The following is a 19025-nucleotide window of genomic DNA, read 5'->3' as shown; positions in this document are numbered from 1 at the left end:
CCAGATCTCTTGCTAGGTTACTTTGTGCAATTGCTGTGAATGATCTCTATAGAATTAACAGTATTATAAACGTTTGATCACAAGGTGTGCATGTTGATGCAGACTAGGAGTCACAAGAATAACTGCTTGAATTGTGGTCATCTAAAATCTTGCTGTTAGCTTAAATCATAAGTTTGCCCTAGTTTTCATCAGAAACTCTGTGTCCTACTTTTAATCATAGACTCAAACTCAAAGCTGTTGAGCAATATGGATATAGTCTGATTTGAGCTCAGAGGACTAAGAATACCTTTAGCTGTTGGTTTGGGGTTTTTTTCTTTTTACTCCAAAAGAAAATCCGCCTTTTTACCTGTTTTTCTGAAAATAGTAAAATAGAAATTATAAAAATAGGGCTGCAAAGAGTGCATATATCAGTTTAATTACTGCTGAAATAATTCTGTTCATTTTCCTTCCTTGTGTGTTTGGTGTAAAATGATTATGTATGATGTGGAGAGAGATATTCCCTCCAAGCCATAAAACTGGCTGTATGTGATGAAGTGCAGTCATGATGGAGAGAACGTGTTATTGCTGTAAGAACAGAAGTCACAAAGAGTTCCTCACTCAAAAAGTGCTGAACTGTATCTTAACATGTTGTTGGGTTGTAGAAAACAAAAAGCCTAATTTTCTGTTGTTAATGAACATACTTATTTTAATATACATTTATCTTAAGTCTTTATCAGACTGAAGAGCATAAAACCAAGTCTGTCTTAATACAGGGGCTGTTGAGTTATTTGTACTGGAAACAAAAGCTTAGATATTTTGACCTTGTCTTTCTATATGAACTTTTCCACTGTTTTTTTTTCTTAAATCACAGCAAGACCAGCTTTATACTTGGGCTGCAGTTAGCCAACCCACACATTCAACAGATTACGTTGAAGGAAGCTTTCCAAGGAGAATTCCATCTGCGTGGCCTCCACCCAAACCTCCAGATGAAGAACAAAGGCTCAAAATTTCAGGAGAAGGTACAGTTCTTGGATACAGAGAAGATAAATGTATAGGATATAGGAGGCTGCTGTGTTTTAGAATCTGAAATATAAACTTAGTATCTCAGCTACTAACGCCTGGTTTTGAGAATCTTGGATTAACATCAGAAATAATGTCAGCTAGTGTGCATCTAATAAAAAATATTCACCAAAAATGCATTCTTTTTGTTAGCAACCAAGATGTGTACCTGGCATCTGTTAAATAATGGATTTTGCCAGGTGCTGTGATATTGATTCTTTTCCAGTATACATACCTTCAGAGCTATGAGATATGAGTTCTTTTTTCTTCTTAAAAATATTAAAACTTCAGAAGCTGACTGGTGCTACACTTAAAGTTATTAAAGTGGTGTAAGATATTCCTTTGTAGATTCAGCAGTCCTGGGCTGACAGAGGGGTAGGAAAAATGTATCTGAAAAAAACAAAACAAGGACTTGTTTACAAATTCAGTTTACCTCAACATTTGTGAGGTTATGCTACCAGATGAATTTCTGCAGTCTTCTTCATGCTCTTTGAGAGCTTTGTTGACACTGACAATTAAAACCAAGCAAGAAAAAAACCTCCCTTGTAGTTGACAAAGAAATTTAGAAGAGGATTTCAGGCCTGTTTTCTGTTAGTAGCATTGACCCATAAATACCACAGGTTCTTGGAGGCTTTGCTTTCCATTAATTAGTATTCAGCAGCTCTCAAAACTGTAGCCTGCATTCATCCCCATGCTGTCCATGGAGAGCCACTGGGTATTCTCAAATTTTTCATTCCCTTCCACTCTTCATTGCTCAGAGTTGAAGAGTTAAGTCATTATTCCAACAGATCTCTTTGTATTACTTGTAGGCTTTGGGTGGAGTTAATTTCAGATTTGCTTCTCTTTGGGACTTCTCTGCCACTTCCTCTGGAACATGCCCGAACTATTTCTTGCACAGACACCTTTTACCATGGCAACATTTTACTTTTACTGGTACCACTTTTTTCACTGTTCTCAAGCAAAACAAGTGATGCCAACAAAAATGGAATACTGCTGTATTTTTCTGTTTAATGCAATGCCTTTTACCAAAGGAATTCTATTGGAGATCAAGCACACATTTCTGCATCCATCTCACTGATGTAATTCAGAGTGTGGAACTCTGCAGAGCTGGATTGTTGAGCTAGTCCAAGTTTTAACCAATGATCTCCTGTTTTATGCTGTATTCAATGGAAGTGCTACCATATGTAGGAGTAGAATTCAATGCCATCTACTCTGAGAGTTGTGTTTCTCAGCTGGGAGACTTAGCTAATGGATGTGTGATTGCACTATTTATGACATGCTGTGCACTTGAAAAACAAAAGGGTGAATTTCAAATTAAATTATTTTGAGGTTTTAGCCCAGCAGAGGATGGTGTAAGTCAACAAGAGTTTAATTTCTCTAAAATTTAGAAGAATGTTGATAACATAAAATATTTTGAAATTTAAAGATACACTTAGAAGTGTATTTCTATCAAAAGGACAATAGTAATAATTTTTAAATGTATTCATTTTGTATGTGATTTGTTTTCATCCTATGTTTTTCTGTTTATTACGCCTACTACATGGATGTAACATGTACAGGACTTGTCTGCTCCTTATCTCAGCTACTGCCCTCTCAAAAAAAACCCTGCAAAAGTATTAAGAAATAGAGCTAGAAATAAAGTGAAAAAATATGTATTGGGAGTTTTTATAAGTTTTATATAAGTTATTAAGATTTATTTATTGAAATTTTGGTGTGATTTTTCAATGTAGGACATGGAGGAAAAGGAAAAGTTATAATTCTTTTGAATACAACTCAGGCAGATTAATAATTTAACTTTCTTTAATTGTTCACATGCTTGCCATTTGGAAGAACCTGGAGGTGAGTGATGTGAAACCTGAGAATAAACACCTTCCTCAAAATTTTTAACTAAATTATTTTGTGTATTTACATCTTTGCAGTGTGTAGGGGACAAATATTTTTTAAAAAGGTTTAAGTTATTATGTGCAGGGCAGCTGTATTTTGTTTTATATATAATTATTGCTGTCTGGATTAAGGAGACCACCATTATAAGCAATAGCTCCTGAAAAAACCATGCATTTTAGACAAAAGCATTTATTGAGAGAGGATGCAGCAGGATGTGTTTACAGAACCTTTGTTTTTATTGTATACATTAGCATTAGAAAAGGTAGTAGGTAGTTAATCATCTGTTTAGTGTAGTTTGTATTTAATAGTGTTCCTGTATGCTCTGTAACATGTGAAGCATTGCTGGAGGTGTGAAAGGGGCTGTTAGAGCAGTTGGGAATTTTTGGGGTTTTGGGGCAGTGGGTTTTGTCAGGTTAATTATTGTTGTTTGGTGATTTTTTTAGGTTGGTTATTTATTTAAAAACAGATATTTGGAAATATCTAATATGAATTTGGGTTCAAGTCAGCAAATACTTATACTAAATGCATTTTCCAGTTCTGGATTCAGTTAAGGTTTTGGACAAAATGGGCCAACATCAACAGTAAGATCAATGTGTATGGGACTAATTTTCTATTTGAACACCCAATCTCTTCCTGTCTCTTCTTATGGCATTTCATTCCACCATTATCACATCTCAGCACATTGCCTGAATCTAAAGTCAACAGGATATTTGAAATTCAATTATTTTAATTCTTTGCTGATGACACTACTCGACACACAGGAAAAGGCAAGTAAGCAGGCACTAGAGTCGAATCATCCCATCTCCCATGGGGCTGTTTAACCACTTGTGAAGACATTCAAAGATTATCTAACTTCTGCAAAATGAAACAGTCTCAGACCACTAAATATCAGTCTGGGTTTACCTGAAATCTAAGTTAGTCTCTTAAAAAAAAGTATATAAAAAAAACAGAAAAAAACCCAAACAAAAAAAATTGTTTGATTTGCTTTAAAGGAAAGGTTTCATTTCTCATACAGCACTCTTTTCCTGAATCTTTTTTTTCCAACTGTGGTGGTAGTATTTGGGTTTTTTTTTTCATTTTGCTTAACAAAAAGGGTTGTTCTGCTGGAAGTAGATTTTATTTCCAAATTTTGTCTGACTAACCTTAAAATTAACTGCTCAGATCACCGTGACTTCAGATTATATTTAGAATCCTTTTTAGAAGGATAACATTTCTGAGGTAAAAATAAGCTAGATAATTCTGTCAAATTGTTTAATATTGACCAATACATAGGAGCAGTCTGGTCCTATTTTCTTAAGCATTTTTATGTAAGGGAGGTAGTTGTGCTAATTTGAATGGCAGAAAACAGTGTTGTGGGTGCATGTCTAATACTAGAAAATCAGCATAGAATAAATCTGTTGTGAGCAAAGATCAAACAGATACTAACATTTCTCTCAAACACAGAAAAATCTAAAATCTAGATGATTAGTTATTTATTGCTAGGTGCAGCATATCCACAGCCAGGTAAAAAAGTTGTGGATTGTAAATTTTCAAGCCTTGTGACATAACTCACATTTGCAATGAAACTTCTTCCTTGTATGTCTCACTTCCCAACAGTTGGGATTGTCAGAAAGCTGTGAGGAGGCCAAGTGTCCAAAAATGAATCCAGAAGCTCAAGTTCACAGCTGTTTCACTCTTTCTGCAAATGGTCAAGAGATTTCCCTGTTGAATAGTGGTGCCTTTAAACTTACAGGAAGGACACCACACATATAGTCTCTGGGCAGGTGTAGAGAAAAATACTTCTGTTCTTGTTATATGTAAATAACTGGGCTATGAGTAAAGAGACATCATTAGCTGTAGCTCCTAAACTGATTAAAGTTCTTTGCACTGTGTAGCTGCTGTGGAGTTGTTTGCTTGTTTGTTTTCCTTTTCCTGATTTTTCCTAGGGAAACTGAGACTCAATGTAGTTCTTTAAGGTCAGAAAAGTAATCTGGTTTTAAAATAAGAAATAGGATCTAGCTATGGACTGTCTTATGTTTTGATCTATTTTTAAGATCTATATTAGTACCTATGTCTGTGGAGTTTTCAAATTTCTGAGGTAGTGAAAGAAAGGAAAACATAGTTGGCAAGAGTCATCCATTTTAAGGACAGGTAATTTATGGGATAATTTGGAAAGTGGGACAATACCATTCTTTTCCTTTTAACTTTATACCCCATTCATGAATTTCTTAATGTGTATTTTAAAAGATCAATCATTTTTTTATTTATAGAATTTTAAAATCTGTATCTTCTTTTCAAATTCAGAGTTGAAATCTACAGTCCTAGAAACAGAGAAGCAATGCATAGGTGGTGTTCAGCAGGCACAGGTAAGATTCTAACAGAAATGTTTTATTATTTTTTTAAAAGTGGGTAAAAAGCACTACTTCTTTTCAGATATTTTTGAAATAGTTTTGTGTACTAAATGTTCTGTATGAAAAAATTCCGAAGTGAGGGTGTTTTATGTGCTCCATAGTGGATGCAGGTGTAAGGATTGAAGGTTCCTGCCTGCCTAAGGTGATTCTTACAAAATGTTATTGTCCACTCAAAAGTTAACCCTCTGATGGTATTAGTAAGGAATAGTTATAAAATATCTTATTATAATAGCTAATCTACAAAAGTGCATGTAAATGATAGTGGCAGGGATTTTTTTCTGACTCTCTCCTCAAACTTACAGCAGGGGTAGTATGTGAACAGCTTTAGAGGGCATGCTGAACTTAAAAAGGAGATAATGTAATGCTGGGACAATGGAGACAGTCTGGGTTGACTTATGTGACAGAAACACAGTCTATCTTATTTTTTTAGCATGTCACCATACTTGTTCTTCTATTCTTTATTAATGGTGGTGCAGTTTAATAGGGCTGAGGAAGTTCAAATTCTGTTTCCTCAATAGGAAACAGCCTTGTCTTACTTGTGGATAACACTATTCACTTGTTCTGGAATTATTAGCAGGAAGGCTAAATTCTGAAATATTGGTTTGAAACAAGCAGTGACCAAAAGGTCAGTGACCAAATGGCTTGTTTCCCTTGTTTCCCCCTTTGTGTTTGTTTTGGGGGTTTTTTTTATGGGGTGTTTTTTGTTTCTTTTGGTTTGCTGGGTGTTTTGTTGTGGGGTTTAAGGGGCGTTTTTTGGGTTTTGGTATTTGTTCTGAGGTTTTTTGTGTTAGTGACAGGACAATTCAAGCATCACTGTATCAAGCAGCATTTGTGAAAATGGTCAGTAATTTTCTTTTCAGGGAAAAATAAGGAATGTGAAGTTAAATACATACTTCTAATCGTCAGACATGCAAATTTCATTTGGGCTTGATCACATATTTTGTGAGCCATGGGTGGGGAGAGTATTGTACTAACTTTATGGCTTGCCTTGCCAAACAACTTTAAAGAATTCTTCTAGTTGGTTATCTAATTCTTCTAACTTCGTAATATGGAACATTTTAAAACTGCAGCTCATTAATTAAAATAATATTACAAAATAATTCTTCATTTCAGCATTTTAACGTAAAATATATTTTTCTCATGATATTTTTATATTCCAGTCACCTAGGTTTCCCTAACAATTATTTCTACTATTAATTGTGGAAAAGCACTTTTCCCCCTATGCTTCCAGGAAGTTATTGCATGTAAGGAGTATATTTAACCAATCTCTAGTACTATAATTCATTGCAAGAAATTACCTATACAAATGATTTTTTTATTGGAAATGCAATTAATTGAAATAGGCTTATGAATATGTAGTTATTTTACCTATTAAAAACAAGTATTATGAGAATTCCTATGAGAATGAAGTTTAACCAGGAGTTCTTGAGCGCTGCATGATCACTTGAATGGTATTTACTTCTGGTTGGGAGCTTTTCTTTATTTTTAGAGCTAGCTTAGTGTCTTGTCCAATCCCTCAATTCCATTTGCTAGTGTTTAGGAGATACCCATCCCTCTTACTTTTTGGTGATCCCTTATGGCAGTAACATGAACTTCTTCCATTCAATACTATTATTCATCAAAAACCTGCAGGACTAACAGGATCACCTCACTTGCAGAAAGTCATCTCAAGTTTTTTTTGTATTATGTCATCATCATTCTGGTTTATTTTAAAAATCAGGGTGGAGGGTTGTTTTTTTTTTTGAGGAGCTGTATGTGGATAAAATGTTGTCATATGTTCAAATTATTTCTGTAGTGTCCAAAGCAGTCAAGCATATTCTACCTATCTGTCAGTGTTTAACTACATCAATCTATAAAACATCTAGAAAATAGCATGGCCATCATGTTTGTAGGTAAATCCTGTACTGCAATCAGACCATTCTTTTTGTTATCTGTACATTTTTTAAGTGACAAACACGTTTCTATTAGAGATCAACCCTCTTGTGTGGTCTACAGTTTTAATTTCTGTAAAAAGAAAATGTTGGCTGAAGTTAGCCTAGTAGGTGATTTTTCTCTTTTTCTTTTCATACATAAATGAAAGAGAGCTCTAGTTTAAAATTTGAATTGATCAACTAAGTCGTTTTACAGACTTCCCTCTCTTTTCTCTGGGAAAACACGTTTCCCACATACTACTAATATAATTGAAGATTATTGACCAGAACACAGTTGTAACATGATGTGCTGGTAAATTATCTCAGTTATGATAAACAATTAAGAAAAATAATCAGAATAAGTTTAAATTAAAGGCACAAGTAATAAAGCCTGGATTGTATACTTTGTTGTCACTTGAAGGAGCTTCTTTATATGTATCCTCTCCATTTTCTTATCTTTACAATATTATATATAATCTGAATATTTTACAGCATAATTTCTGGACATTTTTTAAGAGTATTTTTTTTGAGTCCAAAATATCAATTTTTTCTAAATTACAGCTACAAAAACAAGGCTGTGGGGGTGTGCTTGCTTTTAATACAGGAATTGTTAGGCAGTGGAAAAATAAGAGAGTTGGCAGCCATTTCAAGTCCTGGTTTTGAAATGCCAAATAGCAGTGATGCCTGCTTAGTCTTCCCAGTATGAACAGAGAACGTTTTGTTAGCCTTAACTCCTTTAGTGAAAGAAGAAGAGAAAAATTGAGTGTCCTAATTTAGAAACTCTAGATTCAAACCTGATATTTAAATTTGACAGCTGTACTTTGTGCAAGAGCCAGTTTCTGTTCTGTTTGTACCCTTGATCTTTTGTACTATCCTCGTACTTTTCCTTACATTTTAACTTACTTTTCAGAGTAGCTTGATTTTGTTTGCATGGTAGGTAAAAATAGATGCTTAGCAAAAAGATGAAGAAAAAAAGTCCTTTAATTGTAGGATGAGTACACGTAAACTAGGCTTTGGTTAGTAGTGGGACATTACAGAGCCAAAACCTAAAGTTGTTTGAAAGGCACTAAAAAGTATTGTCTTATTCACCATATTATAAAATCATTTTAAATTTCTATGTTTGATCATTTGTGATGAGAGTCTATTCTGTGGACCACACAATTTTAAAAACAAAGCCCTTTTTACATTTATTTAATTGTCAGCATCCAGATATAATGGATACTTCATGCCAATTCATGCCTGGTCCCTGTAATCCCACCTCAGGAGAGGAGGTTTTGCCAGACTGTTGCAGTCTATAGCAGTTTGGTTATAAGACAATTTACACTGACTATTTAAACCCTATTTACATCAGAAAAGCTTGTCATCAAAAAAATTCTCATGCTCATAACGTTTCTGTCTTAGTTTGGTTTGGTTCACCACATTTTACCCTACAAATAAATCCTCCACCAAAATGATATGCCCTTTTGGAATTCCAAGTACTTCCACTGGTACTAGAAGCCAGACAAAATTTTGGCAGTTCTGAGGTGCTGAAGGTGGGTTTCTGCTGCATAATCTATTGGCATACTTTCCAGCAATATCATAGGGAAACAATGCTAATCTTAAAAAAACTTGCATGCCAGGTTTTGCCATCTTGAAGATACTTTCTGCTTTATAAAAGCAGACTCATGGAGTGTGTCTTTAGAATATTTCTAACCACCCCAATTTACTGGTAACTCCTCTGTCAGTAGGGACCTTTGTTCTTATGCTAGTTTTTGACTATGACTTATTGTAATTCCTTAGGGCAATAGCTTAGTGAGATTGGAAATGTTCCAATTTTGACACTTAGTAATACAAGAAAAAAGGTTCTGAAATCCTTTAAGATAAATACATAATCAGTCTGTTTAAAAAGTATAAAACATTGGTGGGACTGGAATTTACTTTTCATTATTATAAAATGTCACCGCTAGAATTTGTCTCAGAAACATGCATGCTGCCCAAAGCTCTCTTAAAAGAAATTTCCGAGATTATTCTTTGTAGGTGAACATAAGATAAAGAAGGTAGAGGAAAGATTAGTCTGAAATAGTGAAATACTAAAAAGAATTTTTAAAAAGGTGAGATTTTATAATCCTGCCTTAGACTGTTATGATATTTGGAGTCTGATATAAAACCTGTGTTATTTCAGTATTACACAGTTTTCATCAGCACATAGACCAGCTATAAACAAGACTAGTGAGCCACTGGCTTCAACAGGAACCTGAGGAAAATTGGGAACTCTTCCTCTGTTGCCTCACAAACAGCTCTGTGGCATTTTTAACACTGCCTGATTCTGCTTGTTCTTTCTTGAGATATTTATTAAGGAAAAAACTGTGAAGTGTCATTCCCCTTCCATCCTTTTGCTTTTTGACAAGTTAATTTTTGTAAGGGGGAAGAGAAGGCTTGAGGAAGCAATGAACAGTTAGTCTAAAACAATTCTTTTCCTACAAAGATATGACTGCCAGAGTCGTAGATTTCAGCAGGGAAAAATAGGTTACATACTTGATTAAAAAAAATCCAACCAAAAATATCTATGACATATTCAAAAGGATCTACTATATACAGTTATCTCATTGAGGAAATAAAGGATTATGACAAAGTGAATATTTTTGGATATTTCCTTATGAATCAATTGAATAGAATTGTATTTCTTCTTTCAAGAACAGTACCAATGTAAACTTTCAGCAAAATCATGCCAGCACACCCAAATTTCAGAAAACAAAAAGTTTAAAAAATTGAGAGTTATTTCTCTGGGGTTTTTTATCTTGCAAAATGTAAAGCCAGATTTGTAATATGTGATGTGGAGGAGACCTTACATTGTATTTGTAGGTCCAATGTTAGAATTGGGGTAGCTTAGCTTTAAGCAGTTGAATTTCAGGAAACAATGTAGATAGATGGTGTTTTCTTATTAGCATTCAGAGTAAATGATGTTTTATCAGAAACATACAGAAAGGAAACAAAGTTTGTAGGAAACAAGGTGATACAAACCTGGCAGGAGCCTTTACTGCCAGGGTCATAGGAACTGCTGAAATGCAGAGTGTTTTGCTTAGGCAGTAAAGGGGAATTAAACTTTGTGGAACTCCATGACAAGTTAAGTGCAAATCAAGTATTTTATGTTCATGTTCACAAAACATAATTTTTATGCAGAAGTTTCAAGTTTTATTGATGGAATTCTTAGATTCTTAATATTGGAAGTTAGTTACTTTTCAGTTCAAACATGCTGCCATTTTCAGGTTTATTTTTGGTTTGTTTTCAGAAAGCCTTAGAAGCACAAATAGATGTTTTATTTCCTAAAACTGCAGCAAGTAAATTAACTAAACTTCTTGAAATATGAAGTGAGATTCTCTGAGTTGAGACCTTAATACAGCTTAAATAGAAACTGTCTGTTTCAGTCTGTGCTGCTTCCCACACGGCTAGTAGCCACTTTATAATTTAATACTGTCATCTGATACTGGTGGGGTTTCTTTGGCCATGAAAGAAGGATGAGAAGACAAATAGAAATATCAGAAACGAGGGAAGAAGTGCTTATTGAGACAGTCTGAAGGACACCCTAAAGTCTGCCTACTCAGCCACTAGATGGCAGTTCAGTATTTTTGCATGGATTGCGAGGCACTTGCAAGTCGTTCCCAGGCCGTCCTGCAGATACCCTACTGCGGGAATTTTTTTTTCTTGTCTCAGTCAAAGGAGTAGCTTTCTGCTAATTAATTACTTAGCCTTTAGAATGTACATACACTTGCCCTGTTTAATCAAACCAAGATTTAGCAGTCTGAGCATCTCTCAAAGCAGATCCTCTACCTTCCCAACCCCTCAAAACACTAAATATTTAGAAAGCACTGCTCTGTCACTGTTGTTTTGGTTAGTTAGTTGGGGTTTTTTTTAAACCAGTGAAATGAAAACATTTGGTTTGGTCTACCAGCCTCATGGATGACTTCCTTTAAAGTGATAATTAGTAAGTTATCAATTAATTACTATCATTTAATAAAGAGGTCAATATCCTGTTGAAGATGAAATTTGTTTCTTCAACCACAACCATGAACCCATTTTCTATTTAGTTCTGATGAGGCAGAAGTTTAAAAAAATAAAAGGGAAAAAATTGCATCGGACATAATTAATTGACAAAAACATAGAATATAAATCACAGACTACACATTTAAATGAAAAAACAGGAGTATAGAATGTCATGCCTGTGTGGTAGAAAAATGTAAGCAGTTAATTCTCAGAACAAATATTAGTGTTTTGTATTATATCCAGACTTCACAATACTTGGATTGACTTCTGTTATTTTGCTTGAAGGCAATGTTTGCCTTTTTAAAAGAAACAATACATTTTCTTCTTTTCAGTGGAGTTACAATAACACATTTTTGCACTCTTCCTCCCAGTCATGGTGAGACTAAAATTTGTTTTCTCTAATCTGTGTTCTTAATGTTAATGTCAAGATGAAGTTTTACTTTTGTGCTCATTTTAGTTTCAAAGATTCTTTATTCTCTTTTTCCACTTTTATTGAGACAGACATATATCATAGATCTGAAACACATAAAAATCATAGCACAGTTAAGTGTTGAGTGGAACATTAGGAGATTGTGATGTACAAACTCTTTTCCACTAATGCCCTCCTCCAAGCAAGGTTAGCTTTCATGTTTGGTGGTTTTTCTCAGGACTTTGCTCATCTCTGAGCATGGGTGTGAGGTGATGGTAGTATGTATTTCCTGCTCTGCCTAGTCAGTGGTAAAATGGTAAGTCTTGCTCTATTTCTGATGCATTGTTTTGATAACAGCTAAAAGAGATGAAAATGTGTGCTGTAAAAACCTGTATTTCCTGTGAGTTACTTCTTTCAGGCATTGATTAAAATTCTTAAGAAACTGTGGGTCAAGTTCTTGCAACTAATCTCATTTCACAGCTTCTTCATCACAGATTTTATGAGAATGTATATTAACAATAATAGCAACAACAGTAGAAGCAATAATGTAGATTTTGCATCCTTTAATCATAATGGGCATTCTTCTCTTTGTGTTTTGACTAGGCTTTATACTTAGACAAAGATGGGGTTTTTTGTCATTTTAGGTACAAGTTCTTTGACATGCAGCACCAATGTTAGGGTTTGGGCAATAATTGATAAGAGGAAAAGGAGAATGAGAGTAAAACTGAGAAAATAATTTATTTTAACAAGAATTGTTTGGCAATGCTTTAAATCCTTGACTATAATGTGAGAGACTTTCACTTTCTGGAAAAGGAGAACTATGGGATAGGGATTGCATAGAAAGAATTATCACTTTTCTGTCTGTGTTTGATTCTAAGCATTAATGTATTTCTTCTCTTGCCTTTTACAGTGAGTTTCTTGTAAAATAATAACACAGTACTGTAAGTTCCCTTAGGGAGCAGTGAATGCAAATTCATGATAGCTATATGCTTATTGAAAATTCTGTTTAAATTCTTTACTCTCTTCTCCTCTGACTCCTCACTGTTCTTGCTCATGAAATTAAATAAATTTGAGGTAGTGCTTATGCCATCTATGAATTCCTAGTTAGAGCAAAATTTATGAGCTGTATTCATTAATTATTTAAATACAATTTTTTTCCTAAATTCTCTAAACCAGAAATTCTATTTCAGATGAAAGTCCATAAACTCCTTTTATACCAAACTATGATTTGTGCTGTAAGTTCCATTATTTACTTATGAAATTTGGCTCATCTTTTGGAGACCAGTGAAAACAGAGATTTTGTTTGTTCAATGGTAACATCCTATACTTGGATTACGTAGAATATTTTTGGTACTATACTATTTAGATTTCAAGCTTTTTTAAAAAAGAATTCCACACAAATTGAAGAAAACAGCTGAAGAAATTACATGAAATACAGGAAAGCAGTTTGAAAAAGTGTATGTGTGTAAGTCTGTGTATGTGTGTACATATCAGTATGTGAAAACTTCTTGTAACATTCCTAGCAGGACATTTAATTTGGCAAGTGGACTTAAACTATTTGAGAGACCCCCTCCACACAAAAGTGAGAACTCTTTCCAGTTCTTCTTATATTTCCCTTGGCATTAAATATCAGGTGCTACCTTTTAGTGGTGTAAATCCTAAGATTTTCTACAATATTCTCTATGTAAAAGGGAGATAAAAATGCTTTTCTTAGTAGAAATAAGTATTCATTTAACTCAAAAGTGCCTTAAATAATTTAAAAACAAACAAATGAAAAATTACATACTGCCAAACCTAAATGAGAACGTAAAAGTAAGGCTGAGAATAATTTCTACTCTTTGGATACAAGGTAGAGTAACCAGTTTATCTTCTACTTACATTTAGATCAAAAGTTACTATATTTTCCATCTTAAGCTGGTATAAACAAAAGCAGTAAAATCACTTTTTTCCTTTTCTGTGTTTTGAATACCTGTTTATCCTTGTATTTATTCTTTAGAGAGGAAGGCCAAAACTATACATAAAAACTAACTTGCATATTCCAGAATGTGCAATTGCTGTCTATGATTATTCAACTTTTTCTAAATATACAAATTGGGGGTTTTTTAAATGTTCGTGATGCCAGAAAGATTTTAGTTAACTTCTCTATACTTAAAGCTCATTTTTGATTACTTGATTTTGATTGACTTTTTTTAAAGTTCTTTCACTCAAAATGATACAGCTTTGTTTCTAATATAACTTTCACCCTTTTAAACAGTTAAAGATGATGAGATACTTTCAGGCCCCTGCCTTCAGCATGTTTATGGATATGTTTGTGGAGGCTCTCTTTCCATTTCTCCAAACCTTTTCTGTTGTGAGCAGTGGGCTTGGACTTCAGTGTATCTACAAAGATTTATTCTTACTGTGGATATTTTTTGCTGCTTATTCCCTGTTGGAAGCTTAAGACAAAAGCAACATGTGAACCTCCCATTTTGTGGTCTGGCTGAACTCTTAGATGAAAAGGGCAAGTACTGTGCAGAAGTATCATACTCTGGACAGTTGCTTATCAGAATGGGGCAAAGTTCATCTGAAAAATCTTCACCTTTCTTGATCTCCCCTACTAGAGTTTAAAAGGCATTCCAAGCCCTTCAAATTTAAACCATTAATGTTCACATTTTGGCTCATGGAATCCATATTGTTATTTCTAGCATAAAAGCTTACAATTGATACATATAAAGAGCACGAAAATAATAATAGAATTAGTTTTCACAGTGACTGCTTTCCAGATTGCTGGACAATTTCAAGTGGAATTGAAAACCAGGGAAAAGGTCTGGTGTGAAAAAGTTCAACACCTTTCTCTAATGTGTCAAGGCAGTAATGTTCAAGGTATGCCAGATTTTATGTTTTAACAGAATGAGATGAATTGTTGCCTTGGCCTGGATACACAGGAAAACTACCCAAACACTTTAGTATCATAGCTGAAATACTTTAGAAAAACCACAGGTGACTAAGAAAGGAAGAAATTAATCATATGTTAGGCATTTCAGCAAGAAATTTCAAATTGAGGAGAAAATAAATCCAGACAGGTTTTTTATCCAAACTTTTAAGGAAATCTGACTTTTAAGGTACCTCTTCCTTATAGGCTGCTGACATAAGTGGCTAGGTTCTGGTTATCTTTTCATCTGCACTAGCAGTCCCTTGCAGTCTATAGCACAGTAAATCAAAGACACCAGAAACAGGTAAAATAATTTTATTATAAAAAAATTAATAAAATTCAGCTTTTCTTTCAGTACCCAGTCTCATTTACATGCTTGCTTTACACTGGATGAGTGATAGAACAGTTAAATTAATTTCTGAGCGAAATTAAGCTATGTGGATAGTAAACCCCTTTTGAGGTCTTATTTATCTATATATTGTTTCATACCTCCCTAATAATGAAATTTCATCTAGGCCAGGACAGAAACCTTCAAAATTTGAGAGGGACATTTTGGTTGGTTTTTCAGCCTGGATAGTCAGGACATTGCTCATTGCCCATGGAACATGCACAGCCTGTTTGAGAAGTGCTGGGGACTGTTCTATAGCCATAAACATTATTTTTTTCTTGCTCACTCTTTCATACTCAAGCTACCATGATAAAAAGTGAGGGTTAAGCTTCCACAAGTGTTATTTGTGAAGGTTTAAAGTAATGCTATGTAATACTACAGTAATCAAACTTGACTCCTCTGCATCTCCTAGGGTGGTCAGTTGTTCTGTGAGATTTTATTTTACCTTGTCTTGTCTTCAGTCTATGAAAATTCTTTTGAGGTTTCTATCATAGTAAAACCTGGGGATAACCTAAGGTTATTTTCCAACTACGTTAAGAGTTACTCCTTAAAAAGAGAAAACTCTTTTAATCTTTGATGTATCTCAAGTTGATTATTTATTTAAATGGGTAATGTAAAGAACTGAGATCTTATCCTCTGAAATATGCTTAGCTCAGAGATAAGGAATTCAAACTGTTCAGGAATAGAAACTTCAAGAATCTAAGCTCTTTTTTCCTCTGACTTCCAGCTTTCCAAGTCAGCATTTGCAATGCATGCATCTTTCTTCAAAGTTATAGGTTCCCTGTTGACTCTGTGTTAGTTTATCTGAACTATTTGAATTTCAATAATTATGGATCTCTGCATGTAATGGTTTGGGGGGTTTTTGTCACACATGATAGGTGTGACAAAACCACTAAGTTGATTAGACATGTCCCAGCTCTTTAGGACAGGAAGAGCTGCCTAGTCCATTGCCAGCCTTGTGCAGGCTGGTGTAATCCATTTGTTGCAATGTGTCCCAGAGTGGGAGTAGCTCACACTTACCAAATAAGTTTTATGACTTCAGACAGGGCAATGCGCAACACTGTTTTTGTTTCAGGGCTTGCTTGTTCATTGTTACACCGGGGAGCATCACTTTCTTGTGGTTGTAGGAAGAAAGATGGACCAGTGTGAAAAAGTGTACCCCTCATTCCCATATGTGCAACTTCAGAATAGTAAAAGCTTCACTCAAAAAGGTTTAATCAGGTAGTCTGAGGAAGAAACTAGTATCCAATACTAATTCTACTCCTTCAGCAATTCTCCCTGATGCTATTGGCAAGTTTGCCAACTTTTGACTCAATTTTTACTGCTGTAAAAATGCTGCAATGAGCCTTGAGATTAAGTGAAATGTGAGAATAATTAGATGGATGCTATTTTGTTTGAATGCAAATCAAGTCTCCACCAGTACTTCTCATTTGCCAATTACTGTAGCACTAAAAATGCCTGTTAAATGTTGTGTCTCCTTTTCTTAAGGTTGATCTGCAGTTGCAAGAAGTAGCTTTGAAAATGAGACAGCTTTAAAGAGAGAAACCTGAATAGAGATCACATTTCTCTGACTGAATTAAATTCTTACTGTGGCTCTACTTTGTGCCATTCGGTGAGCGTGCGCGTTCAAAAATGTTTCGCTTCGCGTAGAAAAGCAGCATTTATTAACAAGCAGTTGGAAAGAGCATCCTTCTGAGTTCCTGTGCACTGCTAGTATCTCCAAGTGCTCCCAGGCACACTTACTAGAAGAGCTGAGGGGCCTTATTTTGCCATCTTAATTCTGTTTAACTATATGCTTCTATTTCCTGTGTGTTCTTGCAACTAGGCAGCAATATAGACTCTGATTCATGAATTGTGATGTAGAGAAACTAAAAAGTCAAAGTTTTTTTCCAAAAAAAAAGAGAAATCAAAGCAAATATAATCCTAATATCTAAATATAAATTCTATCCAAAGAGGAAATTTCATGACACTAGGTGACAAATTGCTGAAAATCATCGAAGTGCTGATGCAACTTTTTGACTTGTAATAGCATAAGGTATTAATTTCTAAAACCAAGATGTAATATGTCTTTTTTTTTCAAATATGCCAAAATTACCAATAAGAACTGTCATTATGTTTATTTAAAAAAAAAGATACCTTATGGCTGTTATGTAAGTGAATAAAAGCTGAGATAGGAAGTTATAGACAAGTACAGACACATATGTATGTCTATATATACATAGACTAGGGCTAACTTTCACAGATGTGGGGTTTTTTTCTGCCTGGAAATTTAGTTATAGAAGGGTCTATAGGTTTCAGTCGCTTATCTGACAAACTAGGTTGTCAACTCTGTAGAAGGAGGTAGCTGCATTCTGATCTTTTACATGTTTGAAGATTCTGGACATGTTCCATCTATATAGATCAGCTTTATGCTGGACATCTGAAGTGCACATGTGGAAAACATGACAGGATTGGAATGAATTCTATGTACTGTACATGTGCAGATCCACATGTACAACCTTTAGCCAGCAAAGCAAATATTTCCAGATCCGTGTACAAACAATCCTATCAGTGCAAACCAAAAACATCAGTCCCAGACTGAGCATCCAACTCATTGCACATGGAACATGTACAGCCTGTGTGAGAAATTCTGGGCATTGTTCTATAGCCACACACCTCTGAAATGTTTTTCCTGCTCACTCTTTCATACTTAAGCCACCAGGATAAAGCAAGGGTTAAGCTTCCACCTTTCTTTCTTTCTTTACAGAAAGAAGACTGTTCCACAGTACCTGGGTCCTGGGTAAGAACTCTAGGCAAGACAGAGTTTCCTCATATCTCTTTTAAACCCCATAGGCTTCTGCTGTGGAATTGTCCCCTGGATTGAAAATGAAGCTTCTTTTCATTATGTGTGTGTAGGTTTTTTAATCTCAGTCTTCTGGTCCTTGTCAGCAGTTTTTGACCATCTTTTACATGTATGAAAAATTGAGTATTCTCCTGCTTATTCTCTAAGGAAATAGTAGAATTTTTTTATTTCTGATTGGATTTATATAGTTTTGATTTCCTTCTTGTTTGATAAGCCCTTTCAAATCTAGAGGTCAACTTTAAAATAGGACAAAGTCAAAAATCCAATTAAACTGCTCTGAGGGTGTCTTAAAATTCTAAATGAAAAATATGTCTGTCTAAAACAATTACTGAAACACATAAATACTGGGGCTGTGTTTTGTTTTGCTTTTGGTTTCCTTGTTTTTAAGACCAAACAAATTCAAGTACATCATATCCTCTGGATAAATATCTCTTCATTCACATCAAAGTCTTGTTTGTTCATACTAATGCTGTTTTCCATGAAAACCTGGTTGGTTAGGTATAACACAATAGGAAATCACCCACTTGTTTGAAATTCTGTATCTTAAGGATACCAGAAATGCTGCTTCTTAGGGCATGGCTAAACAGCCCCTTTAATTCACCAGGACATTTTAATATCTTGTCTGAACTGCTAACTCATCTCACTGCATTGCTCATTTTTAAAAACCTTTCTAAAAGAGTTCTGCTCCTGAAATAAACTTCATTATCTGCAGGGTAAATTGTCTTGTAGGAGAGTGGACTCTAGTTTTTTCCTGCAGCTAACATAGAATTACAGTATTCAAGAATTACTTCTTTTTCTTGTTAGAAGTTGAATCTAATCTTCCAAGTAGAAGAGTTTTTAAAACAGTAAACTGTTCTGAGATCAGCCATTTTTAAGGCAAATCTCTTCAGAGCCATTGAATATTGTGCCTAATCCTCTTGGCTGCAGTTTGTTTATGGCAGAAATGAATTTACTGTATCTCCTATAAAACCCTTGTGGAGTGTTCTTACAGTATAAAATGGGAGCTTAGGAGAATTACAGTCTGGGGAAACTGGATTTGATCTCAGCTGAAAACTGGTGTGTGGCCTTAATAATCCTAGCAACATATTTCCTTTGATAGTGTTGCCTTTTGAAGAACTGATAGGCCTTATTGTATTTGCAGGTGACTGGTAGGGGGATAAGAGCAGATGAAACAAAGGGATAAACAATATTGTATTACTCCTTTATTAAGAAATTCTTCAATAAAACTGTTGT

At 34.6% G+C, this 19025-nt stretch overlaps 1 protein-coding gene across 4 annotated transcripts in view; it reads left to right on the top strand.

Moving 5' to 3' along the window:
- FMN2 (formin 2) overlaps positions 1-19025 on the top strand; it is a 152821-nt gene that overhangs the window by 28836 nt on the left and 104960 nt on the right. For 3 of the 4 annotated variants that reach the window (XM_077175543.1, XM_077175544.1, XM_077175542.1), the window contains exons 3-5: positions 851-998; positions 5206-5267; positions 17697-17729. In XM_077175543.1, coding sequence (XP_077031658.1) covers positions 851-998; positions 5206-5267; positions 17697-17729 — 243 coding nt within the window. The remainder of the gene's footprint in view (positions 1-850; positions 999-5205; positions 5268-17696; positions 17730-19025) is intronic. The other variant, XM_054629631.2, reaches the window with a different exon arrangement.

Source organism: Agelaius phoeniceus, chromosome 3 (genome assembly GCF_051311805.1).
Source record: "Agelaius phoeniceus isolate bAgePho1 chromosome 3, bAgePho1.hap1, whole genome shotgun sequence".
Taxonomy (NCBI): Eukaryota; Metazoa; Chordata; class Aves; order Passeriformes; family Icteridae; genus Agelaius; species Agelaius phoeniceus.
This window is presented reverse-complemented; position numbering and strand designations above follow the sequence as displayed.